The 27,812-nt window shown below is 40.4% G+C and overlaps 1 protein-coding gene across 7 annotated transcripts; it reads right to left on the bottom strand.

The window, feature by feature from the left end:
- Positions 1 to 1,092: 1,092 nt before the first annotated feature.
- LOC102946657 (inverted formin-2) lies at positions 1,093 to 25,190 on the bottom strand. Of its 7 annotated transcripts, none has more exons than XM_043549650.1 (17): positions 25,032 to 25,190; positions 21,616 to 21,729; positions 19,897 to 19,953; positions 19,037 to 19,540; positions 17,964 to 18,106; positions 17,357 to 17,418; positions 15,384 to 15,486; positions 14,383 to 14,465; positions 13,205 to 13,305; positions 12,356 to 12,426; positions 12,086 to 12,193; positions 9,216 to 9,286; positions 7,582 to 7,699; positions 6,480 to 6,644; positions 5,764 to 5,866; positions 3,725 to 3,865; positions 1,096 to 2,123 (listed from the first exon to the last, which is right to left on the bottom strand). In XM_043549650.1, exons 4-17 carry the CDS (start codon positions 19,512 to 19,514, stop codon positions 2,068 to 2,070), a joined length of 1,803 nt encoding a protein of 600 aa, XP_043405585.1. In that variant the 5' UTR covers positions 19,515 to 19,540; positions 19,897 to 19,953; positions 21,616 to 21,729; positions 25,032 to 25,190; the 3' UTR covers positions 1,096 to 2,067. The 7 variants fall into 7 exon arrangements, with proteins under 7 accessions (XP_027685954.3, XP_043405585.1, XP_043405583.1 ...); XM_043549648.1 differs by lacking the exon at positions 25,032 to 25,190 and adding an exon at positions 22,013 to 22,481; XM_043549646.1 differs by lacking the exon at positions 25,032 to 25,190 and having other exon boundaries at positions 19,636 to 19,953; positions 21,616 to 22,481.
- Between the last annotated feature and the right edge of the window lie 2,622 nt (positions 25,191 to 27,812).

Below are 27,812 nucleotides of genomic sequence, written 5' to 3'. Positions count from 1 at the left end.
CTTCCAACCCTGATATTCTATGATTCTACATATCAATTTCTTTGTTAAATTGACAAACTCATATAAGCTTGCAGCATCCAGCAGGCATAACCGGACACTGCAAGACAGAGGTTCCTAGAGTTGTGTCTGGGACCAGAGATATTGGCCAGTGTCATTCGGTAGCACAATCCAAGGAGCAGTTTACATGCTAGAGGCTGTGCGTGAATAGCCCAGGAGTGGGGGTTCTCACAGCAGAGCAAGGTAAGGCTGGCTTCCAGAGTCAAGGATTGGAGTGAACTAGCAGATCACCGGTCCGGATAACACCAGAGGGGGAACGTCTCACTGTGTTGAATACTGAACTTTCTTGGTCACATGGACCTATATGAATTTGTAAGAGCTGAGGGATGGAGCACACAATCTTTACACTTTCTATAGAAATTACAAGATTCCTAGTATATTTAGAACTATTTAGGCTCATACGCACTCACACACTCTTGTCTACACTGAGGTTTTTCCTCAAAGTCTTCTGCCTAATGATAATAGTTAAAGAAATTGAGATTTAAATTAATTCCCTACCTGTCAAAGCATTCAAGAAAAGAAGAGAGGGAGTGTAATAGACATGGAGCTGATATGTAATGATGTACTGAGACATAACCATTTGATGAACATGATATGTGACTGGTCAGTGAAGGGACGGTATTGTATATTGGGGTTACTAGACTTTCCTGTCTGAATGCTTAATAGGGGACTGTGGGAAGAATAATCAGGAAGGCAGCACAATGGTTTCAGATAAGCAACCTCCCAGCAAACATTGGGGGGCAGTTACCAATCAATCAGGGCTGGCTCCAGGCACCAGCAAAGGAAGCAGGTGCCTGGGGTGGCCAATAGAAAGGGGCGGTATGTCCGGGTCTTCAGCGGCAGGTCCTTCATTCCCTCCCTTCCTCTTCAGCAGCAGCTCAATCGGGGTTTGTTTTTTTCCTCTTTTTCGCCGCTTGGGGCAGAAAAAAAGCTGGAGCCAGCCCTGCAAACAGTGGCAGGTTTCCAGACTCCAGGCAGAAGTGACACAGCTGTTGTATCAGGCTTGGAGGCTAGAGATCAAAAGAACACTTAAAAAGCCTTCTGAGGAAAAGGAGAGGGGTGAGTTGCCAAGGGCTGTGCAGGGTGTTGCCAGTGAACTCTGACAGGGACACACGCTGACAGAGAGGGGGCTCTGTGGAAGAGTCTACAGCATTAGTCCTTCCAGGGTCCCCATGCGTGAGATGGTTAGATTCTTCATAAGCAGACATATTATTTATTTTTATATAGACAGACAGACAGATAGACAGACAGATAGAGTGGTTCATTGTTTTCAACATATGTTTTCTCTGAAATTCTTTTGTTGTAAATAAATGATACTTTGCTTTCAGAAGGCTGTTTGGTCACTGATTATCACTGTCATTGCCCTGGAAGATACAGGACTGCAGGGTCTGTGTCTAGGTCAGACCTGCTGAGATAATCACAGTTAGTACCAGGGGACTGCAACCCAGAGCCAGGTCTGAGAGTGAGAGAATCATGTGATTCCACCCTGAGAGACAGGTGACCTCTAGAGGCTTGAGAGCTAAGGGGTATGCTTAGAGAGACCAGGAGGGCTCAGTTTAGTAAAAGAATGACCATTTTTTCTTCATAGAAAACAAAACATACACAACAGGCAACTTTGTTTAGCATTGTACTGAGATGAACAAAGACAAGAACAAAATATGCATCAAGTACAAATAGAAAACAATACAATGTATATCTATTTTTAAATGATGCTCCATTAATAAACAGTCAAGATTTTACATTATATTTCAAAGTACTAATTATCAGACACTCAGTTTCTGTGTCTTGTTTCCTGCAGCCTATTCTTTGTACTTTTTCACCACTATTACACTTTATCACTGCAAATCAATGATCAAAGAGGAAAGAAGAAGCAAACAACAAAACTACATTTCCCTTCAACTGGTTTCACTTGCAGCTTGGAATCTTCCACCATTGTAAGTAGTAGATAAGGGTGAACAATTAGTCACACTTCTCCAATTGATGCTGACCATTTTGACATCTCCGAGTTTATTATTTAAGGACCAAACGCTGAAGTCCTTTCTTGCTGAAGACAATTGGAATTTTACCTGAGAAAGGATTGCAGAATTTGGCTCTCACTGAAAATTAACACTGCTTAAGAAACTGGTTTTGGGATCTGCTTCTGCAGCTCTAGAAGTCAGTGGCTGGTTTGAGAGCACAAAGACAGCAGGACAGGCCCTTTTAATTCAGTGGAACTTCTGTACCATACTTTGAACTCTGTATTGCTTTTCATCAATGTAACAGAATTTTACTTTCTGCTTTTGTGTAAAAATAAGATGAATATAAGTTAACACCAGATGTTTAAACCAACCCCTACTCCTCCTCTTTTGTGTGTGTATATCTTTGTTGCTTACACTTGTCATTGGACAGTCCAATATGAAAGACATCTTGTATTGCCAGTATTGAAAAGATGTCATAAAGGGAAGGGTAAACACCTTTAAATCCCTCCTGGCCAGAGGAAAAACCCTTTCACCTGTAAAGGGTTAAGAAGCTAAGATAACCTCGCTGGCACCTGACCAAAATGACCAATGAGGAGACAAGATATTTTCAAAGTGGCGGGGGAGAGGAGAAACAAAGGTCTTGTCTGTCTGTGTGATGCTTTTGCCGGGACCAGAGCAGGAATGCAGGTCAGAACTCCTGTAAAAAGTCAGTAAGCAATCTAGTTAGATATGCGTTAGATTCTGTTTTGTTTAAATGGCTGATAAAATAAGTTGTGCGGAATGGAATGTATATTCCTGTTTTTGTAACTTAAGGTTTTGCCTAGAGGGATTCTCTATGTTTTGAATCTGATTACCCTGTAAGGTATTTACCATCCTGATTTTACAGAGGTGATGTTTTTACTTTTTCTTTAAGTAAAATTCTTCTTTTAAGAACCTGATTGCTTTTTCATTGTTCTTAAGATCCAAGGGTTTGGGTCTGTTTTCACCTATGCAAATTGGTGAGGATTTTTATCAAGCCTTCCCCAGGAAAGGGGGTGTAGTGCTTGGGGGGATATTTTTAGGGGGGAAAGAAGTTTCCAAGTGGGCACTTTTCCTGTTCTTTGTGTAACACTTTGGTGGTGGCAGCTTTTAACCTAAGCCGGTAAGAATAAGCTTAGGGGGTCTTTCATGCAGGTCCCCACATCTGTACCCTAGAGTTCAGAGTGGGGAAGGAACCATGACACAAGACATGTAATTAAATTAGTTCATATAAAATTCTAACTAATAGGAAAGTGTATATATGCATGTTTGCATTAAAATAAGCTCATATTTCTCACTTGATTAACTAGAGCAAAAAAATATTTCAGCATCTTGCACACATAATATATAGACTAGTTTCTTGAAGCAAGCTGGTGTGATGCACTTCAACAATGTAACTGTCTGGTAACTTCAGGTAATGGAAGCTGAAATAACAGAAGCTAAAGAAAAATGAAGCAGTAGAGAAATAATCAAAAATAATGCAGATAAAAATCTCTTATGTCTGAGATTTCAATAGTAGCCTAAAGGAGCTAGGTACCTAAATTCCTTTGAAATTCAATGGGACCTAGCTTACTAACTCCCTTGGGCTTCTTTGAAAATCCTAACCTATATCTTTTTAGCATTGTTTAATGGAAGACTAGAGTTTAATAGTTGTAGCCACATTGCAGGTGCAGTTGGATCTGTGCTCTTACCAGTTTCAGTAGGCGAGGTTTTGGGAACAATTTCTGGCTTAGACTTGTTCCTAGTAGTTTTCCATAGCTGAAAGCCTTCCCTTATATCTGCTAATAAGGCATCAGGGACACATGCTTCTGGTCTCACATCTCCTTTTTGAACTATAAAGAATGAGATTATAATACATATCAAAATACTTTGATGCCGTGTGCTCTGAAATCCTGAGAGACAGCTACAGCTAAGGGCCTGTCTGTCATCCGCAGATATGTGATCCTCAATTATATGCACAGATACAGAAACCAGATATTGGCTTGAAGGAACTTGTGACAGTCATTCGTGTCAGTAAATCAAAGATTAAGGTTCCAATCCTGCAAAGATTTATGCACTTAATTAACGTTATACAATATGAATAGTCTCAATTACTCCAATAGAACTACTCACTGAGCAAAATTAAGCATGTGCTTAACTCTCTGCTGGATCAAGGCCTAAGAATCTGGTCTATACATGCTAATAGGACTTCACTTAATCCATTGCCATCCAGTTTTTCTTCCTTAAAAACGGAAATCTAGTTCATCTACTTAAAAACAAACAAACGAACAAAAAACCTAAAACACCATTACCATGATTCTAAAATGTCTGAGTTGTATACATAGGATGGGAATTTTCAGGGGAGCTTAAATAAGACAAACACCTAGGTTCTAACTTTATCAGAGCGGATAGTCCCCAAGCTTACTTTAATAAAACTCAATGTGAATAGAAATTGCAGCTAAGAATGGCCACAAGTGCTGAAGTAGCTAGGCGCACAGTTTTCTGCAATAAATATTAAGGAAGAAACTTCAGTCCAGATTCCCAACTCACATTTGAGTTATACCCATATAGGATGGGATTCACCCTGATGCAGTGGGTCAACACCGCTTGAGTCCTTCTTAAATCCAATTTGGAAAGCTTAAATGGTGAAGGGCCTTGTGCTGTTTCTCTGCATGGGGGGTAAATTTCACTCTTAATTTTATATTTAAGTAACTTTCCAATATATTAAATTACTTTTTGTATTTACACTAAAATGTAGATTCTAATTAGTAAGACTACATTAAATATAAGTTTACATTAAATGCATTGTTACGTGCTAATGACAACACATTGGAAATACAGTCTCTCCAATGACAATCTTGGCCCTCTTGTGGTTGGTTATCAACATTCAGATTTTTCTTTAGAAGTTTCTAAAGATCAATAACTGGAATAGATGTTAAAACAAATAGGGCTAAAGAAGATTTGAGCTTTTTTGGCCACAGATTCTTACTTCGAGCTTGTTGAAAAATGCAAAATATTTGTGTGTGACCATCCAGTCATTTACATGAATTCCGTTCAGCTGTGCTAATGCTCCTTTTACATTCAATCTCTGAACAATCAAGTGATCAGATTTTACTGGCACAAACCTTCATGTAATGTGAACTTAAAATATAAATGGAATTTTAAATTTACACATGCACACATTTACATTAAAAATGCATATCCCTTAGGTGCATGCTTAACTTTAAGAACACAACTCATCCAGTTCCTATTCAGCAAAGCATGTGCTTAATTTTAAGCATTTACTGAATCAAAGCCCTAATCAGGACAGAAAAGGGGAGGAGAAGGGGAAGAGTAACATGTGCTTTGCCCAACACAGCTTAGTTTCAAATATTCCTTAATGGAGTCATATCCTAAAAAGATGCAAACGAGCATTAAAAGAGACGCAAAGAAATCAGAAGCCTCCAAACTTAAATTAGCCTCTATTTCTGCTAATGCATTGTTTACTGTGAGTGATTATTTTCAGCTCGAGCCCCATTCTGAGGGGTGTAAGAAAAGAGGTGTGTACATTTTTATCATCCTTGTGTGAAAAAAGGGCTTCAAAATTAGTATTTTTTTTTAATTTCTCTCATATCTGATGGAATAAGTATGCCAAGGACTTAGAAAATTAACCAACGCTTTTTCAGTCACAAATCAGATCATCCACATCTATATAGACATACATTCTCTTTAAAAGTAGCAAATAATTCCAAAATACATTTGTGAGACTTACTGATCTTTCCATATTCTCCTTTTTGACGCTTAGCTTCCTCCTCTTCAAGCAATTTCTTTCTTTTCTCTGCTTTTGTAGCTTGTTCTTTCCTTTCTTGGTTTTCCTACATACAAACATCCAGATAGAATGTTAAATAAAACATCTAAGAGAAAAGTTAACTGGAGAAGAGCTGATGGAGATATTTGCAGTTATAAGCAAAAGCTATTCCAAACATGCCTCTTCACTTGATACCCACTGCTGTGACTCAGATTCTGGGCTGTGGGATGAGTGGTAGAATGAAGGCTCTTCAGAGTAAACACCCGGTAGGCCTTGCCTAACATGTTTTGAGGCTTGCTATTCAGTAAGATCTTCACTCCCTTCTAAAAATGTATCAGTTTTGCTTACTCACTTTTACACATCACTAGCTTTTACTTCACTGAGGCCAGCCAGTCATTTTAAGTAGAGCCCAAGAGATTGGAGCGTCCTTAATTCTTTGTTACAAATAATGGATTTTTGTATTAGTTTGTTCACCCATTCTCTGGACACCTGCTGGGGAGGGGTTGGGAGGGGGAGGGACACAAGCAGGTGAACAGCCCCACTGACTCCTATGTACTCAGACCTTGGATCTGAGTAGCCCATATATCTGTGTAAAGGGGCTTAGAAGAGAAGGGGAATTCATGCATGGGTGATAAGTTCAAATCACAATCTAGCCCTAATTATTCACAAGTGTAAACCACCTTTAGTGCCTTGATAAATAAATTCCTGAAGGTTTTCATTGTGTTAAACACATCTTCTAATGACAATTTATTTCGATCTTCACAGAGGTAATCCGCAAGTTCTGCCTTCTTCTTTGCAATGGTGCCAAGTTCCTCCTCCAGTTCTTTTGAAAGGTTTATATGGTCCTGAGACATATTTACAATGCAATTTATTCAAGTTAAAAGCAACATGCATCTCAATTACCCTGAAGACTCAAGGGGAGGGGTAAAGTAGTTAACAAATCAGTGCAATAGCTTTTAGAAAATCAGACAGAATTCTAAGTACTGCTTGCTTTGGAAACACAGCAATGAATGGAAAGTTAAAACTGGTTACAGTATGCTACTTTACTTGTAATTGTTGTTTTCCTCAAAAGTATGTTACTATTGGGGAACCCTACCTACCTGCAACACATCATGTATTGTCGCTGTCACAACATGATCACTTGTCGTTCTTGACCAGCATTACATGGCTAAGCAGAAGATTTGTGAGGAACATGACTGCCTCCTTGCCCTTAATTAATATTACCCTGCTTTAAGAGTATCTCTTCATAATATGACAGACTCTGAAGGATGGTGTGATAGTGAATTATTTACTTTGGAGATATGCAATACATACACAAAGGTTTAGTTTTGTTTAAGATGCACCTACTTTCTAAACATAGGAAGGGCCTGATCCTGTTATGTTAAGTTAAGCAGAGTAAGACTGGACCCATAATAATCAATGCTTATAAATGGATACAAAAGAACCTTGCTGTTCTTCAGGAATGTGAACAGTTTTTCAAGTAAAAAACACAAATAACTCCTTGGCATTTCTAGAAGATGTCATGCCGCAGTGGTACATCTGTGTACTATAGAATCCTAAGCTTAATTTTAGCTTTTGGGGGGGGGGGGGGATTAAATGGACCAGTGGTTCTCAACCATTTCCATACTGTGACTGCACATGAACTCTGAAAAAGGGTTCAGGACCCTCCTCCCATCTAGGAATTAAGGCACACCCCTTTTTCTGACCTGTTTGTGACCTCCGAGAGATATAGGACATCTTGGAAGAGGGAAGCATGAGATGGATCAGACCCATGTTACTTACTTGAATAGATTTTCCATACTGTGCTTTTAAATCATCTATTGATGACATGTTATGCTCAATTTTCAAAAGTTTCTTTAAATGGGCATCTGCCTCTGCCTTCATAACTTCAAAGTTGGTTCTGAAAATTCCACAGGAAGGTAGTAAACCAAGAGGATTGCAAACAATATAATGACTAGCCTGGTTTGTTAACAGAGGAAGGATGTAAAATCCCAGTCCTGCAATAGCATCCCAGTGGGTGGACTTCTGTGCTCATGGGGAACCTCAAAAGCACATGTGGCAGCAGCATAGGGGCCCAAACATACTTTCCAGTTTCTGATTATCCCTTCATGGTAGGCAAAGCATTGTATCCTGATAATGTGAGGCCGAATTATACTGTACATCCAAATGTAAACCGCTAAAGCGACATTAAAGCCACCCCCCCTTTCATATTTACAAATAAAAACTTGGATATCTATTTAAATCAACAGGGTTTTTGGTTTGAAAATTTGTTTTGAAAATTCTCAGGGAGTGGCGTAACCCCAGTACCATTACATTCATAAATATATGATGAGCATGTTTATACTAATACTCATATTTGAACTTTAGGTAATGGAATATTTACACTTTTACCTTCCAACAGCATTAGCAAGCTCCTTCTTCAGAATTTAAGTTAAAGCCAAAATGCTACCTATTTTTTTAAAAATACGCTCTTGGCATTTAATTTAGCAACTGCTTGACCATGAGAGTCCATCTTCAGATTTACAGTTTCTCTCAGTGACTAGCTGCAAGGAAAACAGACTCCTAGAATACCACAGAGTTTTGTGAATGCATATAGCATAAATCAGCACTAGTTATAATGTTAATTCTGATGTGGTGTTCCCTCAATGACTGTGTTCCTCTGTGGATAAATACTTAATCATTAGGCAAAAGAGAGAAACAAAATGACTCTGTAGTCCAGTGATTATGGTCACCCCCCTAAAAGGTGGGAGACCCTGGGTCCTGTCTTTCTTTCATTATTTATCCATAGTGGAATAGCTTTAGCAGGAGAAACTGAGGGAGCCCCACCCCAGAATATCCCATAGCTCAGTGGTTAGAGCACTGCTCTTGAGAGGTGGGAACCTCCTGTTCACATCCTTTCTCCATCTCTGCCAGAGAAGGGGGGAAGGGAACCTGGCTTTCCCATATCCCAGGCAAGTGCTCCAACCACTGAGCTACAAAGTTATAAGGCAGATGGCAGCGGCTCCTCATCCAGCCAGATTTTGAATCTGACCTGATCCAGCAGGATGCCTCTGAGCATGCACACTGGTCAGATCAGGCCTTGCATATGACTTATGCAGCTGAATGCCCAGCTTCCACTGGTTTGTGAAATCACTCTGAGCAATTAGGCAGTCTGCAGCAATGCACATGCTCAGAGGCAGAACTATAGGCACCTCAGGACCTCTGACTCTGGAAACATAGACTCAGAGCAAGTTTAGGGGCTTACAGGCTTCGACAGGAGATTTATGCATTTCAGTAGAGCCAAAACTGGGACTTAAGTGCCTGTTTTAGGCACTTAAGTCTGGGGTTTATGTGCCTAAGTACTTTTGTGGATCCCACACTTAAAGATTTAAAAAAAAAAAAAAAGAAAAAAGAAAAAAAAAAAAAAGAGGTCATACCCTGCTGCCTTTGAAACACATTCAAGGTCACTGGGAAGCTGTAGTAGATCTGCGTGGTTTTTTTCGATTTCCTAAAATGTAAGTGATATTTGTTTATTTTGTATAGTGCATTTCCTTACTCATGTGGGCACCGAGACGCTTAATTTTAAAAAGTGAGAACTAAGAAAGTACGATTTACAGGTATTGTGGTAAGTTTAGCCCTGTTATTACTCCATTGACTTAAATAGTCTCATACACATTGTACACGTGGAGAGTATCAGTTTATCTGACTCTACTATGTTGAAATCTGATAATTGGTACATATAGGGTAAATGCTGCATCTTATAGTAAGTGCTACATGCTAGACCCTCCACATACCTAACAAGAAACTCTTCTTGAAACAGATTCTTGGGCAGGGCCAAAATGCACAGAAGTCAAATCAGAGGTGTGTGAGTAAAGTTTCCTTTGAATTGCTCTGACCCCAGTGTGTTCCTATAGATGCTCTCCATTTACACTGTGTCGACAAAGCAACCTGATGACTGTGCTGATTTGCGCTGGCCTATTACACCTACAAGGGGACAAAAAAATACAACCCAGGAATGGCACGGCAAAGGAAACATCCTGAAGACACCTTTCTTCTAACCACACCCCCTTTTCCTGCCTTGCCAGCACCAGAGAGAATGCGGGCCATACAAGCCTCTGTTCCAGCTCTACGCCACTTGCAGAATCACCTTTTACTGGGGTGGTGCTCACCAGGGTTTGTGGCCAACATACACCAGCCGGCCCGTGCGATGCAAGAACCTGACCTCTTGTCTCTCACTAATAGAGGACAGAAAATTCATTTAATTTGGCAGATTGGCCCAGCATGGGAATAGCATGAATGAAGGTGCAAAGATAGGAGGAGACAACAGGAGCAGCTAGGAGATATTACATTAAAAAAGCTTTTATTAATGGAAATCATGCCTCCAAGAAAATTAGAAGTCTTTGGGTGGGTCAACAAGCATGTGATCAAGGGTGATCCAGTGGATATAGTGTACTTAGACTTTCAGAAAGCCTTGACAAGATCTCACACCAAAGGGTCTCAAGCAAATTAAGCACTCACGGGATAAGAGGGAAGGTCCTCTCATGTGTCAGTAACTGGTTAAAAGATAGGAAACAAAGGGTAGGAATAAATCATCAGTTTTCAGAAAGTAATTAGCAGGGTCCCCCCACCCCAGGGATCTGTACTGGAAACAAAGCTGTTCAACATGCTCATAAATGATCTGGGAAAAGGGGTAAAAAAGTGGCAAAGTTTCCACATGATACAAAATTACTCAAGATAGTTAAGTCCAAAGCTGACTGTGGAGAGTTATCAAGGGATCTTACAAAACTGTGTGACTGGGCAATCAAATGGCAGATGAAATTCAAAGCTGATGAATGCAAAGCAATGCATAAGAGATCTTGGAGTCATTGTGGTGGTTCTCTGAAAACATCCGCTCAATGTGCAGCAGCAGTAGAAAAAGCTAACAATGTTGGGAACCATTAGGAAAGGGATAGAAAATAAGAGAAAAGATCATAAAACCCACTATATAAATCTATGACACACCCATGCCTTGAATGCTGTGGGCCGTTTTGGTCACCCCATCTCAACAACAACAACAGAGATATTGGAATTGGAAAAGATATAGAGAAGGGCAACAAAAATGTTTAAGGGCACGGAACAGCTTCCATATGAAGAGAGTTTAAAAACCTGGGTCTGTTCAGATAAGAAAAAGGGAGACGACTAAGGGCAGTGGCAAATTAGCCATTGGGCCAATGGGGCCCGTGCCCAGGCACCCCGGCCAATTGGGGGCCCCCCAGAAAAATGGGTGCACCTGCACCTGACAGCTCCACCCATCCGGCACTCCTGCCAGGGAGCAGGATTGAGACATGGGGGCTTGCCTCACTCCACCCATCCACTGGCACTGCTGCCAGGGAGCAGGTTTGAGGGATGGGGGCTTGCCTAACTCCGCCCACCCAGCGTTCCAGAAGGGGAGTGGGATCGGGGCACGGGGGCTTGCTCCACTCTGCCTATCTGATACTCCTGCAAGCCTCAACTCCCCAGCAGGAGCGCGCGGGGGGAGGGGGGCCGACTGCAAGCGGAAGGGGTGGGAAGGGGCCCCCACTTGCTCTGGCTCAGGGGCCCCACAAAACCCAAAATATTGCCCCTTAGTCAGGGGCGGATTAAAGAGGTCTACAAAATCATGAATGGGTGGAGAAAGTGAAAGTGTTATTTACCCCTTCACATGAAAACCAGGGGTCACCCAATTAAATTAATAGGCAGCAGGTTTAAAACAAACAAGGAAGTACCTCATCACACAGCGTACAGTCAGCCTGTAGAACTCATTGCTAGGGGATGTTGTGAAGGCCAAAAATATAAGTGGGTTCAAAAAAGAACTAGATAAGTTCATGGAGGATGGGTCCATCAATGGCTATTAGCCAATACGGTCAGGGATGCAACCCTATGTTTCGGTATGTCCCCAAGCCTCTGACTACCAGAAGCTGGCATTGGACAACAGAGGCTGGATCACTTGATAAATTCCCCTGTTCTGTTAATTCCCTCTGAAGCATCTGGCGCTGGCCACTGTCATACAACAGCATTCTGGGCTAGATAGTCTGACTCAGTATGGCCATTTATACTTTAAGTCAAGAACAGGACCTCGGTATAATTTAGACAGCACTGTATATGGATCTGATCCTGTCCTCACTGATATCAATGGCAAAGCTCCCACTGTCTTCAACAGTTACAGGGGCAGATCTTAAAATGTAAATGAGGTACATTTTAAATTAGAGCACATTAACATTAGCTGAATGTACATCTGGAAATATGTTACATGCAAGACCAACTTCCCAGTAAGAAACTGCAGTGGTACCTCCAAAATATGGTGGAGCAGAGTAATATGAGTTTGGTTTGCTTTGGTTTCAGTTAGTTTGAGCAAAGCGTTAATTTTAAAACCACCAGCATCTCCAGTGTGACGCCCCTAAAAAAGATAGATAAAATAAAATCCTTGTTTCAGCTTAAAATAAATAAAGCTCCATTATTCAATTTTTGTTATTTTTATTTTATACATACACAGGAGACTGGATTGAAATGATATTTTACCATCTATAAAAATGTAATGATTTTAAAAAGCCTTACTTACATAGTTCAGAAAATTTCCAACTTTAAGAATCAACTGACAGAAAATGGGCAGCCGGTGACTGGTAAGAAGAGCTAAAAAAATTAAAATGGATGATTTAAATAAATTAAGTGAAGACCTGGAAATTGGATTTTCCTGAAGTTTAAATAGGGCTTGCCTTAAGGTCTTTTCTCAGAGTAGGCAGGGCCAGTATTTTTATGGCTTTGGAAACATGCCAGGCATAGGATTTGTTTGTCCAGTACAAAAAGAAACAGGAATAAATAAGTTGAATAAAAGTGGCCCAAGTAGGCTTGGACTGTATAGTTGTGTGGAAAGTTGATCTTCCCTTTATGTTTAGAATATATCTGTGTATAAATTGATCAATAGTAGGAAGAACTGCTTGAACAATTTCTGAAGTGGATCAGGCCAAAAGGGTCATCATCTGGTGTTTTGCTGTGCATGTTCCCAATGGTTTAAAAAAAAAAAAAAAAAAAAAAAAAAAGTACACACAAAAATAAGCCTAGATTAAAACAAAAACCAAGTGGTCTATATGTAGAATTTGGGACCTTCCCCCTCACTAGTGGAGATCTTTGGTAGGGAGTTAGTCAGCACACCTATATTTTACTCACAATCTGCTAGAAGCATTCCCCCCATTCTGTGTGTTCCGTCTCACAGCTGAACTGTACAAATTGCAGTTCTACATCATATATTCCAGAAATGGGAAATCTGTGGCTAGTGCTCCCACAGAGCTTCCTGTTCAGATAATGAAGAGACTCATCCAGCCTAGGTTGTAGGTGTCACTTCATTTCAACTAACAGTGAGTTTTCACTTGGCTCTGAGCCCAAAGCAGTGATACAATTGCATCCCTCTTACTTTCACAGGCTCTCCTGATCATGTGTGCTTCGGGCCATAGCGAATCCAATAGACTGCTTGTCTCTTCACATAACAGCATACATTCAATTCGCAACTGGTAGCTAAAAGAGAAAGTCAATGCAAGAAATAAGCTGAAGCATGTCTAGCATGACAGCAACACATTGCTGAACTAAGACCAGCACAAGTGTTATCTCGTTCTCTTAATGCTACCACGTGAGATATTTCCCTCATTGGATTAGATTACAAATAAATCAAACCTTCTCTGAGACATTTAGACAAGTGTCCTATAAACATGCCCCCTAGCACCAGAACACCCACGTAGGCAACATCATATTGCAACCTACGCAAGAAAAACACATCATTGCAATTATGGTAATAAAATAATAATACCTAGCACTTTCCATCAGTAGATCTCAAAGTGCTTTACAAATGGGGAAACTGAAGCATACGGAGGTGAAATGACTTGCCCAAGGTCACCCAGAAGGCAAGTGGCAGAGATGGGAATAGAACTCATGTTTCCTGAAACCCAGTCCACTAAACCACACTGCTTCCTGTTATATAGCTTTGGCTGGGGTTTGTACTTCTCTTAAATGAGAGGCAGTATTTGCCTGCATGGAAATCCTGAATCTTTCTCAGTGATGCACAATGATCCAAAGTAATGTATACAAATGTTAGAATAGCCAAGAAAGCATTTTAAAAGGGTTATTTTAAAGCAATAAATGCAGTTTGAGACAGATATAAATTTCTACAGCATTTTGCAGAATGTTAAAAACAGTCTCTCTGTGAATGCAGAATAGTCAAACCTTCAGATTTTTTGTAGAATACCACTACAATTTACATGTCACAGTGTTCTCATAAATAGTACAAAGATGATTGTACGTTTGCCAGTCTGCCCAGTTAATTCAGGAAGGTTGCTCCTCTGGTCAAATACTGCCTGGCACATACATAATCCACTATTTAGTGTTTATTATGTGACCCCTGACAGTGGCTGGTGCACAGAAGAAAGGAGTCTATTACAGCTGCAAATAGAGGAGTTGCTACTTAAGATTAAGCAGGAGAGGCACAGGCATCTAGTGTTGTGGGTTTAGTCCCCAGGGAGGATCCATATTGAGAGAGAGAGAGAGAGAGAACGAACGAACTCACACACACAGGTTGAAATCAGTGAAGATTTCCCTTACCTAGCAATCCCAAGGAGGAGGAGATAAAATTGGTCTGCATTTGCTAGTTTTGCTTTTTCTTTGCAGGATTTCAGGCTCTCTATCTAACAAGGAATAAATCCGTTAACACTAATAATTGCATTTGGTAATTGCATTCCATACTCACACAGGGCCCACTTTTCAAAAGCGACCGCCTAATGCTGCACATGTCAATGAGTATTTACATGGACAAGATGGGCAATTGGGCATGCAAGGACTGTTTTGTGAGTGCAAATTCATAGATGGTCTCTGCTCTAAAGAGCTTACAATCTTTTTGTTCTGTGTTTGTACGGCACCCAGCACAACGGGGTCCTGGTCTGTGACCTGGTGCGGGGGGTGAGGGGGATGTCTGAGGATCTATCACCAGAGAAATGAATATTAATATACACCCAAGTTAGGCAGCCACTTCTGAACTTAAAAGTTTCCTCCTTATTACTGAAGTACATCTGGAAATCTGGCTTCTTTAGAGAAGCCTATATATGTTAACACAGTAGTTTTTAACCTGTGGTCCATGAACCCCTGGGGGTCTGCAGACTATGTCTAAGGGGTCATTACCAAAGAACAAAAGTTTTCAACCTGTGGTCTGCAGACTATGTCTAAGATTCCCAAAGAGGTCTGCACCTCCATTCAAAAAATTTTAGGGGTCTGCAAATGAAAAAAGGTTGAAAACCACTGTGCTAACATATTTTAACATTAGACTGCCATGCAGCCAATTTAAAAGGACCACTGTGCTAAACCCAGTGTTTAAAATGATATCCACTCTGAGTCTCCCAGTGTGATGTCTAATCTTTGTCTCAGTGCCAGATCCTGCAATCAGCTCCAGATGGGAAGACACATTACCTCTTAGAGCACCCTTGGATCCAGTTGCAGAATCTGTCCCATACAATGTGAGCTCTTAAGAGCTGGGACTGGGATTTCGTCTGTATTTTATACAGAACCAGGCACACTGTAGACGTGTAAGAATGAATAAATAGTGTCAATACCTCATGCTTTTCAGGCAGTAGCTTAATCAGCTGCTTCAGAGTGTCAGCATCAAACTTGGTCCTGTCCCCTTTCTCAATCATGTCAGCAACCTCCTCATTCGAGCTGCAGGAAAGACTTAAAAGCTGCAGGAGAACTAGGAGTAACATGCCAAAAATAAGAGGAACTGATTCTGCAGCTAATATTGCATCAGTAATGGATCACGGTCAAGTGGAAGTTACTGCTTTTTCCCCTCTACTGTGTTTACCTACCTTTATTTCTAGGATCATAGGTGTGCTAGAAAAATAGGATGATACTAAGAGAGAAACTGTCAAGACAGGTTAGAAACAAATCTTTAAAAAAAAAAAAAAAAAAAAAAAAAAAGAGAGAGAGAGAGAAAGGAAGAATTGTTCATCTGCAGCTCCTACTATCACTCAGTCACATGCAGATACAGGCTCGACAAGCAGCCCATAGTCACCTCAAACGACGTCTATTCACTGGAACCATTCCTAAAGTTACTTAATGAGCCTTATGACCATCCATTTTTTCAGCTTGTGCAAAAGGCAAACCTTCCATTTGTCCATATCCCTTAGATTATTAAAATGGGAAGAATTTTAGAAGCCTAATGTAGTTGTCGCTATTTGTTTATGTTTCTTGGCAACATTTTGAACTTCACTTGGATTGCACACTGAACCAAAAGGGCTCCGTTTTTAGTTTGGTTGAGTTTCCAGTATCATAGGGAAAGATTCTGATCCCCCCCAGCTTCCTCCTCTCCTCTTCCTCCCTCCCGCCCCACCTTTCAGAGAAGTCAAAGCAAAAGACAACTCTCTTCCTGCTGTAATGAAGACATGTCACTAGTTTGGGATGGGCGCAAACCAGAATGTTTTATCCGAACCCCCTCATGACCTCTCCCTGCTGTCCCAAACTTGGTGAAACAAGATACATTTGACATGAATCAAAAAGATTCTGGTGTTGGTTCTGCAAAACCACAGCTGCTATACTAATTGGCATGGAGCATGACCACCAAGCTGAGAGCAGAGGAGGTCACGCTTACATGGATCTCGTCACTCACAAATGGAAGGGCAGGCTCAGCCAACTCTGCAACACCATTCCAATCTCTCTCTGATCCCACGTGGGCCTCTCTCTACATTTAGGGGTCCATGGAGAGGGAGGAAGCAGTGACTGGATGGGCTACATACCATTCTCTCCATCCTTCCGCCCCTATATCCCACACAGAAAGCAGCATTTATACTAAGTTAGTACAGGCTGGGGCTGACCTATCTTTTCTGGGACATTCCTTCCAAGGTATGGATTTCCTCTTAAAGGTGGGTCCTGGAGCAGCCATGCCCAGGCAGGAGTACATGGCAGTGTGGCTCCAGTGGAGATGTCCTGTTACACGGTGAGTATGTGCGTGTGGGGGGAGAAAGTACACCTTCACCATGTGATCATGTGGGGAAATCTCTGTGGAAGAGATTTGGCCAAGGTCCTGCTGCGATCTCCTCCCCTTCGCGCCATCCCATGGGCTAATTCAGCCCATGATTTTGGCAACATTATTAATTAGTAGGGTATTTTCCTCTTGAAAGAAAAGATGACTCAAGACACTGACTATATTTTGGGTCTAAATTACTTGAAGTGTTTCTTTAAATTATTGAATGGATTTAGAACTTCCAATCAGGAATCTCCATGCACATTTGATGTCAGCAATTAACATTTATGTCACTAATGCCCAGCAGATGCACCAATCTGAAAGATTCCTTTGTTATTATGTATCAATATTCCCTGTCTGGATGCTTAGCCCATTCACCCTTAGGTCCTATAGCACAATCTGGGACTTGGTCCAGGAATATATTGCCAGATATATCTTACTGTTTTAAAAGAAAACACATTTTGACTCCCTATTAAAGATATTTTAGCAGATCTAAAATATTTCTGTTGAATTGATTTGCATGCCATTGTTGTATTTTATTCAAACAATGAGGTACTCATCAAATCTTACCATTTAAATTGCTTCAAAAATATGTTCAAGAGAAGGCTTTTCTTCATATCTATAAATGTGATCTGTGTTAAAAAACACAATCAGATGAGAAGAAACATTTTCCTTGATTTTAATAAAATATAGGCAAGGGCTTTTTGATTTTAGCGTATCAGGTTTATATTATTTAGATGGCACTTTTCATAAGTTAAGCTCAAAGCAATTCACAAAGGAGTGCAAGTATCATCTCCTGCTTATAGCTAGAGAAACTGAGGCACAGAAAGGTGAAGTCATTTGTCCAAAGACTGCAAGGCGGCAGAGTACCTAGCATGCCTGATTTCCACCCACTACCCACCCACAAGACTGCATCTAAACTTCACTGGCGCTGATGAAATATTGTTTACTGTAAAGCTGTCCATCATGTTCCCTAAAAGCATAAGCCACATGCTATCAAAGGCATGGGGAGGGAATATATCCGTGGCATCTTACTGCATTATGAAAGGCTAATAAGAATAAAGAGTCAAACTATGGTATAAAAATACAGGAGACAACCAAAAATAAAAGCCTTTCATTTTAAGAAAGCCATTTCCATGATCTTTGCCATAGCCAGAAGTGAAGCATGCTCAAGTACCTCTTTTGGTTCCTTTATTTTGGGTACTGCTGTCTCCTTGGGGCTTGTTTGTGAAACACAGAAGAGTTGCTCTATGCTTGTGTAATCAGGCTCTATAACATCATCACTGCTGCTGGTCACTGAAGCCCACATGGAGCAACTTTCTGAAAAAGACAAGGTAATAAGACTGGGACTACAGAGACATCTAAAAACTCAGCACATCACGTTCAAAGCAATACTACTTACTAGAAGAGAAACACTGGGAAATTATCGAAGAGCGGCAGTTCCCACAGACAATATCCCAAAAGTCTGAAGGCGAATTAAATCAGGAAAACTACAGCCATTTGTAATTAAATGAACTGAAGACAGCAGCCGAGCTAAATGGATTCTACTAACCTCTATTTACTCTAGCTGATCAGCTACGTATTGCAGAATAGCAGCGTGCACACACAGGACATTGAGCTCAAATTAGATTAACATCTCTGCCTAAAATACTTAAGGACTCCCAAGGCTGCATAAACAATCCTGGAAATGGTGACTGATGTTTTCTGGCAGTGCGAGATCTGTTTTGCTGCTTCCATCAAAAATAATAATAATATCAGAACACCAGTTTAAAACAAAACAAAACAAAACAAAAAAAACCCAACACCACACATTGGTGAAGTTCATTGCTAAAGCATTATTGTGCTCTTTAACTGAATTTATAGTACATTGCATTAGTGGGTAAAGTCTCAGTATCTCATCCATAAAATGGGTTTAATACAGAGGCGGGGGGGGGGGGGCATTGAGTGACATGTCAAAGTGTTCTCACTTAGCAGCACCGGAAACAGAATACAGATCTTATGACTCCCAGTCCTGTGCTTCTCCCACAAGGCCTCTGACTCAAGCAAATATTTCTACTAACTAAAAGCCCAGTTTCTCAAGCCCCACCGTGCAGTGGGATGCTTGCTTCCGGGCAGAGGGGGACTCAGAACAGGTGTAAGGAGCCACCCACATGAAGCAGCTTGCGGTGATCAGGGCCTAACCTTTGGTGGTGACATTTTTCTTAAAGAGTGGTAAAGTAAGTACATGAATGCAGCATTATAAGCCCCTACCTCTCACCACATCCAAGGGAAGCTTCTGCCAGTCAAATGGCTTCATTCGTAATGTTGGTGTCTTTGCCTTCTTAGGACAAGGCTGATTTTCATGTCCAGAAGAAGCACCATCACATGCAGCATTAGTGCATGATGGGGGATAAGAGGGTGGCATGGGTCCCATACTTCGCCCAACGCAAGGCCACAGAGGGAGTGGCGGGGGCAGGAGGGATGGTGGCAGAGCAGGAAGCGGAGGCGCACACTGCCTTGGCAGTGCTGAACAGGCCAGTAGCTGGGAAGATAGAGAGTTCTCTGAAGTTCTTAGTGGCTGCCATGAAAGGGTTGGTGTTTCTGGAGGGCAGATAGTTGTAGCAGTGTTCTGATCTGCACTGAGGGACTCCTCTTCTAAGTCCATGTCAACTTGAATACACTTGTTCACTTTTTGCACCAATCTCTTGTTACTATTTGGACATTTCTTGTGTGCTGGAAGTCCCTCCATGGCTTCCTCAATGCTGTTTTCTTATTCTACAAAATAATAAGGCCTATGGATTAGCAAAATTCTCCAGTACTGACAGTTAGCGCAAAATTCCATCCGGAAATACAAAAGGATCAGGCCTTACTTGAAATATTTCACCTGGTGATGTTTAAATCCGCTTTGCACAAGCAAATTCTATTTTAAACATGGTTTTAACATGTCCATGTCAGGGAATAATCCAGCATTAATGAGAGCAAAGCCCAGACCACAAACCCATGCACTGTCTCCACTGTATCCCCACCCTTGCAACAAGAAGCAGGTACTAGCTAATGGGAAACAATCACTCTACTTCCCTTGTTGCTCTCTTTCCCTATCACTCATACATTCATTAGACTGTTTCACCTACTTCAAAGACTGAGAGGAAGCCAGTCTCAGCCACTTCTCTCTTCCCAGAGTCATTCACCTGTGAGGGAAAAGACCAGACAGAAATCTGATGGAACCCAGGGGAAGCTACACCTAGAATGAGTCACCCAGGCCTGAGATCCAAGGATCCTAAGTATTGCCACTGAAATTACTTAGATTTCAGAAATGAGAGGCCCCTGAAAGAAGCTGTAGGTAATATGAGTAAATAGTCTACACCTGGGGATAGCTCAGGGTTATTTGACTGGGCTGGCTCATTGCCCTAGAAGCCTACACATGGCATGAGTAAACTGCAGATGAGCTTGAAAATTAGCCATTTATTCCTACTTTTTGTTTTTTCTCTCAACCAGTTTTTAATCCAGGATAGATCTTTACCTCTCACCGTGCAATTGGTTAGTTTCCTTCACAGCCTCTTGCATGGGATCTCCTCAAAGGCTTTTTGAAAGTTCAACTAAATCATATGCAGTGGTTCTCCCTCATTCACTACTCTATGGATTCTCCCAGAGAATATTAATAGGTTGGAGAGGCATAGTTCTCCTTTATAGTAGCCATGCTGATCCAACCACATCACAACACATTCCTCAGTGTTTCAAAGAGGTGGTTGTGTCAGTATGCCTTAAAAACTAGAACTGTCAACAGGCCAGAAAATATTACTGTTTCCTACACTCAGTGACTAGCTAATTAGCAACATAGTGGCTAAGGTTGGAGAAATGAACAAGGCTAGTGCAGCTTTAAACAGGGGTCCCAATCCAGAAAACTCGCATACACATGCCTAGCTTTATACGAGTGAGTAGTCCCATTGAATTCAGTGGAATTTCTAACAGGCATAAGTGTTTGCAAGCTCAGGTTCAAGTTCTGAATGCCTGGTCAAATGAAGTCCCTGTGAACTTCCCCCCACCATATTTTATTGGAAGTGTGGAATGAATGGGAAGATGATCAGAAGAATCCCTTGCTAGCAAGACAATTGCAAGGAAGAACCTGATATAGGAGCTAGTTAGGAGAAGTTGCAGAGATGGACAAATTGAAAGAGGTCTCAGGGAAACCAGCAGCCCTTTGTGCCCCCATGGATTGTAGGACTAGGACCTAATTTCTCACTGTTTATATCACGGTGGTCTCCCAGAGCAAGTGGTCCAATCCTTTAGTAATGATTTTTTTTAAAGTGGCATCCATTTCTGTGACTAGCATAAAGTAAATGTCATTTCACACTTTCCATTACCACTACCACTGATCAAAAAGCTGCTAGGACGCCTGGGAAAGGAAATTTGCTGGCACTTTAAACTTCTGTGAAAGATACTAGCTTATGCATCTGAAGAAGTGGATTTTTTTACCCATGAAAGCTTATGCCCAAATGAATTTGTTAGTCTCTAAGGTGCCACCGGATTCCTCATTGTTTTTGTAGATACAGACTAACATGGCTACCCCTCTGATACTAGTCTATGAGATCAATATCTAAAGGACATTTTGCTTTTGAAAACCCTATGGGCTTATTGTTATATCATTTGGTCTACATGGGGTACTAATAATATCTGATCAGACAATGGACTTACCCACGGAGATGTAAGGCAGTCTACCACATCTAAACAATAATACTGCTCTTATATAAGCCTTTCCTCCATATATCTCAAACCATTGTACAAGAGATGGCTGAGTAACATTAATTTATTTTCATAGATGGGGAAAATAGACAGAAAGATAAGTGGCTTACTTGAGGTGGCAGAATGGAAGTAGACTTCTGGTCTCCTGACTCCCAGTCTAGTGGCCTATCCACTGATCCCTGTTGCCTCCCTCACCTAGAGAACATAGCTGTCTCAATGGGAGACTGGAGGGAATATATGAAACAATGTTATAGCTATCTTGCTGAACATTTGAGTGTCCCCCGTGGTAAGTCACTAACATGAAAGTGGTAGAGAGACAAAGCCTACTGCCTTGCAAACATTCTGTGAAAAGATGTGGGAAGGCCACAGGTGGGGTAGGGAGAGGGCATTAAGAATTGCCTAAGACAAAAAAAAGAAAAAGAAAAAAGGTGTGGAGATGCTTCCTAGTTTCCTTGGCTACCTACTGACATTTTATAACAAACTTTACCAGTCCTCTTCATCACTAACCTCAAGAGGAAAGCAGGTGGAAACACTGCCTATTGCACTTCAAATGGCAAGGAAGCAAAGATCTACAGACAGTGGGAAGACTTCTCTAAGGATTGCAGGTAAACATCTACTCCTTTAAATAATTTATGTAGCAGCAATAACAACGGCTCTGATCATGCCCGGGCTTAACATATATGTGAGTAGCACCATTGACTTTAATGACACTATGAGTAGAGTTCTTCTCAGGCATGTTTGTTGGACTGAAGACTTAGTATTTATATAATGCTTCGTATTTCCAAAGTTCTGGATTAACATTAATTAATTAATTTGAAAAGTGATTTGCAAAGGGATACACAAAGTCAATGATAGAGTTAGGATTAGAACCCAGAAATTTACCAGTTCCTAGTCCTATACTACTGCCCTAACAATTCTACAGTAACCCAAATCAACTCTCATCCTAAAAAGCCAGTACCTTTTATACTGATGACAATGTGTTCACTGATCTTATAATATCTTCACAGTAAACTTTGGAACAACGGCACCAAGGTTAAAAGAAAGTGGTAAAACTGTTGGCTTGTGGTTTTTTATCTTAATTTATGAACAAGATCTTTTCATTAGAAACCAGCAAAAGCATCAAATCGGTCAAAGTTACATTTGATTTAGGTATGAAATAGAATCACTTCAAAATTTAGTTTGGTTAAGATAGGCAACAGCTACAGACCTAAAATAGCAAATGAGCATTATTTATATCTGCTGTCTACTTGAAATCTCTCACTGTGACTTTCCATAATGATTTTTGTACAAATAATCACTAATGCTTTCCCAAAGGTAAAATAGATTTTGATTTCTTTTATTCAAGCAACTTAATGTATCCCCTTTAGGATCTTACAATCTTTGTATTAAAGTTGTGCAGATGTTTGTAATTACTCTAGCAGGGTAAGTGAGGATTTTATTACTGTGAACTATCTTAATGAGAAATAATCCTATTGGTGTTATAAGTGTTAAGACTAAAACGAGATGATAAATATCATATTAGAAATAATCATACTAAACTTCTAGTGCTTATGCGTGCTAATTATGCTATGGTGGAATCAGTAATGGACTTAATTAGGAAGCTTTTTTTTTTTCAGAGAACTGTTTTAAGTGATTACTGTAGGATTCTTATACAAGTAGAGCAACTTTTTAAAAAAAACTGTTTAAATATGAATATAAATTATGTACACTTATAGTTAATATGCTTTGAATGATAAAGGGGTTTATAACAAAGTTCCACCATAGATTATACTTTAAGAACCTCTAGAGAAATCCATGCTGTTAGACAGTTTAAGAGTTTAGTATTATCATTTAAAGGGCACTTTAGCTTGCATTGCAGTTAGTGTTCAAATGAGCCTGCGGGAATATTTAAAGAAAAGCTGCACAAGAAGATTCTTACTATTAGAATATCTGCATCTTTACATACAAAATCCACTATCTTCGAGCATTTAAGAGGAGCCCTCATATCATTCTAATTAAATCATCTTAGCTATACCTTAATAAACAGAGCAAGGACTGGCTTGCTATAGAAACCTGTGAAAATGAACCAATTATCTCATGGAATGCAGGTGGCTAGCTAAGGAATGGTTTCAGAGTAACAGCCGTGTTAGTCTGTATTTGCAAAAAGAAAAGGAGTACTTGTGGCACCTTAGAGACTAACCAATTTATTTGAGCACAAGCTTTCGTGAGCTACAGCTCACTTCATCGGATGCATACTGTAGAAAATACAGAAGATGTTTTTATACACACAAACCATGAAAAAATGGGTGATTATCACTACAAAAGGTTTTCTCTCCCCCCACCCCACTCTCCTGCTGGTAATAGCTTATGTAAAGTGATCACTCTCCTTATGTGTATGATAATCAAGGCGGGCCATTTCCAGCACAAATCCAGGGTTTAACAAGAACGTCTGGGGGGGAGGGGTAGGAAAAAACAAGGGGAAATAGTTTACCTTGCATAATGACTTAGCCACTCCCAGTCTCTATTCAAGCCTAAGTTAATTGTATCCAATTTGCAAATGAATTCCAATTCAGCAGTCTCTCGCTGGAGTCTGGATTTGAAGATTTTCTGTTGTAATATCGCAACTTTCATGTCTGTAATCGCGTGACCAGAGAGATTGAAGTGTTCTCTGACTGGTTTATGAATGTTATAATTCTTGACATCTGATAACATTCATAAACCAGACGGAGAACACTTCAATCTCTCTGGTCACGCGATTACAGACATGAAAGTTGCGATATTACAACAGAAAAACTTCAAATCCAGACTCCAGCGAGAGACTGCTGAATTGGAATTCATTTGCAAATTGGATACAATTAACTTAGGCTTGAATAGAGACTGGGAGTGGCTTAGTCATTATGCAAGGTAACCTATTTCCCCTTGTTTTTTCCTACTCCCCCCTCCCCTTCCATAGACATTCTTGTTAAACCCTGGATTTGTGCTGGAAATGGCCCACCTTGATTATCATACACATTGTAAGGAGAGTGATCACTTTACATAAGCTATTACCAGCAGGAGAGTGGGGTGGGGGGAGAGAAAACCTTTTGTAGTGATGATCACCCATTTTTTCATGGTTTGTGTGTATAAAAACGTCTTCTGTATTTTCCACAGTATGCATCCGATGAAGTGAGCTGTAGCTCACGAAAGCTTATGCTCAAATAAATTGATTAGTAGCTAAGGAATAGCAATTATATTAGCATGCATAGAGGTAAGGAGCCAGAGCTTGATTGAAATAGGATATCCTAACTGAGATAATCCAGTTAAAGTAAATTTACCTACAACTGCCAATATCATGGCTATTTCTTTTCAATGCGCTGCTAAATTAACCTAATCCTAGGAGAGTTACTGATGTCTGTATGACAGAATGCAAGCTGTGTATCTGTTTCACATACATCTATTTTACCAATGGACTGAAAACATGTGATGTAGAAGCACACAATTTCCCCAAGTTAGGATTTAAATTCTTACTTTTTAAAAGGTTAGATTTTTTTTTAAAAGTTTGTTTTACCTCTAACTTCTGAGAGTCTTTGCACAGCTCAGTTTTCAGTTCCTAGAGTTGTTGAAGATAGGTAGCTACATTATCATGTCAGACCTCATTATCTGTAGTGGATATTTGAGAGCCCATTCATCTGCTGAATAGAGACACTTCAAAAACCTGACATTTCCTTTTTTGCAGACATGCTAGCTCAGAAGCTTTATCTTAAAAGCTGATTTGAAAGTAAAGTGAATCCAAATGTATTAGTTTTAAATGTGAAATATATAACTATTGTAGGACTTAAATCAGTTATTCTGGAAATGCAATAAAATGACTTGTTCACTAAGTAAATAGAAGCCAACTAAATATAAATATAAGATATATAAATAAACCAGACAGGAAGCTAATCAATCGCATATATAGCAGGTTTCCAATCATTGGAGAGTACATACTTCTGATTGTCTCACAATGAGCAACATTGTTACAATAGGTATTTAGTATTTTGCTTGTCTCAAGGATTTGGTAAAGCGATGTTAATTTTTGTGATTTCACAATTTTTTTTGTCTTCCCATTATTGTTTGAGATCTTTATAAAGATGTTCAAGAAAACCTTAAACACAGTTTTAAATGAAATCAGGGATCTTAATTCCTATCCAATAAGCAAACTATTTAACATCCTACCTTCAAGAGTCTTTTCTCTCAACAATGTCAGGAAAAGTTATATGGTCTTCAAGGATTCACTAGGCTCTGGTTTTGGAGAGGTTTTAAAGAGACAGCAGCAACTTTAAAGTTACACTTCTGTTTGTGACTGTACGCACATTATTATTGTTAGAACAATAAATTTGTATTAAGACACCAAAACAAGAGGAGCTGTGAATGGTGTTGTTTCTTACCAATATTTTAAGTTACTCACCTATTTCTGATTTAGTTATCATAATGTCTAGGTTTTATGAGAGACACTTGGAACAAGAAATGGAGACAGAGGTAATGCTAACTTTTTGCATATCTGCTGTAATATTGTCTTTCCTTTTGTTGAGTGCTGCCTGTCTATAAGAGCCCTAATAAATTCAAGGTAATTGCTCATGATATACAGGCGTTCAAGTTCTATTCTATACCATGTGTGAGCGATCATTCTTTGCTTCTCTGTTATATCAGCGCTGGATTAAATTAGAATCCATATTTAAAAACAAGTTTTTTTTTCCTTAAGGTCTGCCAGCTTTTCCATGATAATCCTGTTTTTTTGTTAGTTTATTAGTTAGCTATTTTAAAACCATTTCCTGTGGGAAACCTGCCTTGGCAAATATGCATGACCCTAATCCAGAATTATCACAGAGCTACTGTGCGCTGAAGAGTGTGAAAGATAAATCAAGAGTAGCACGTACATAGTTCTGGGAGACCTGTCATATACCAATAAGGTAGCCTTGGTACTGTGCACATTCATAAAGAACACTACTGTACTTCTTAATGCTTGTGACAAAGAAGATTCTTCAGTAACTTCATTGGGGACTGTATGGCTCAGGGGCTTAGTGACAGATTATAAACACTTCAGTTTCTAGGATGGTTGTTGGACTCCAGACAGGTAGTGATTGAAGAGATTTACTATGTGTTTGCTATCGTGTGGCATATGTGAAAGGAATTGTAGTGCCAATCTTTAAAAAAGGGAAGAAGGAGGATCCTGGGAACTACAGGCCAGTCAGCCTCACCTCAGTCCCTGGAAAAATCATGGAGCAGGTCCTCAAAGAATCAATCCTGAAGCACTTACATGAGAGGAAAGTGATCAGGAACAGTCAGCATGGATTCACCAAGGGAAGGTCATGCCTGACTAATCTAATCGCCTTTTATGATGAGATTACTGGTTCTGTGGATGAAGGGAAAGCAGTGGATGTATTGTTTCTTGACTTTAGCAAAGCTTTTGACACGGTCTCCCACAGTATTCTTGTCAGCAAGTTAAGGAAGTATGGGCTGGATGAATGCACTATAAGGTGGGTAGAAAGCTGGCTAGATTGTCGGGCTCAACGGGTAGTGATCAATGGCTCCATGTCTAGTTGGCAGCCGGTGTCAAGTGGAGTGCCCCAGGGGTCGGTCCTGGGGCCGGTTTTGTTCAATATCTTCATAAATGATCTGGAGGATGGTGTGGATTGCACTCTCAGCAAATTTGCGGATGATACTAAACTGGGAGGAGTGGTAGATACGCTGGAGGGGAGGGATAGGATACAGAAGAACCTAGACAAATTGGAGGATTGGGCCAAAAGAAATCTGATGAGGTTCAATAAGGATAAGTGCAGGGTCCTGCACTTAGGACGGAAGAATCCAATGCACCGCTACAGACTAGGGACCGAATGGCTAGGCAGCAGTTCTGCGGAAAAGGACCTAGGGGTGACAGTGGACGAGAAGCTGGATATGAATCAGCAGTGTGCCCTTGTTGCCAAGAAGGCCAATGGCATTTTGGGATGTATAAGTAGGGGCATAGCGAGCAGATCGAGGGACGTGATCGTTCCCCTCTATTCGACACTGGTGAGGCCTCATCTGGAGTACTGTGTCCAGTTTTGGGCCCCACACTACAAGAAGGATGTGGATAAATTGGAGAGAGTCCAGCGAAGGGCAACAAAAATGATTAGGGGTCTAGAGCACATGACTTATGAGGAGAGGCTGAGGGAGCTGGGATTGTTTAGTCTGCAGAAGAGAAGAATGAGGGGGGATTTGATAGCTGCTTTCAACTACCTGAAAGGGGGTTCCAAAGAGGATGGCTCTAGACTGTTCTCAATGGTAGCAGATGACAGAACGAGGAGTAATGGTCTCAAGTTGCAATGGGGGA

The sequence above is a fragment of the Chelonia mydas genome, chromosome 6 (assembly GCF_015237465.2).
Source record: "Chelonia mydas isolate rCheMyd1 chromosome 6, rCheMyd1.pri.v2, whole genome shotgun sequence".
NCBI classification, from domain to species: Eukaryota; Metazoa; Chordata; order Testudines; family Cheloniidae; genus Chelonia; species Chelonia mydas.
This window is presented reverse-complemented; position numbering and strand designations above follow the sequence as displayed.

Bases quoted from the DNA above. Each gene is read 5' to 3' on its own strand.
- LOC102946657 (XM_043549650.1), bottom strand. From the start codon at position 19,514: ATGGAGGGACTTCCAGCACACAAGAAATGTCCAAATAGTAACAAGAGA. The intron at 7,700-9,215 runs GTATGACCTCTT...TGGAATTTTCAG, and splicing joins TGTGTTTCAAAGGCAGCAGG to AACCAACTTTGAAGTTATGA. The intron at 5,867-6,479 runs GTGGTTTACACT...GTTTGTATGTAG, and splicing joins TATTTATCAAGGCACTAAAG to GAAAACCAAGAAAGGAAAGA.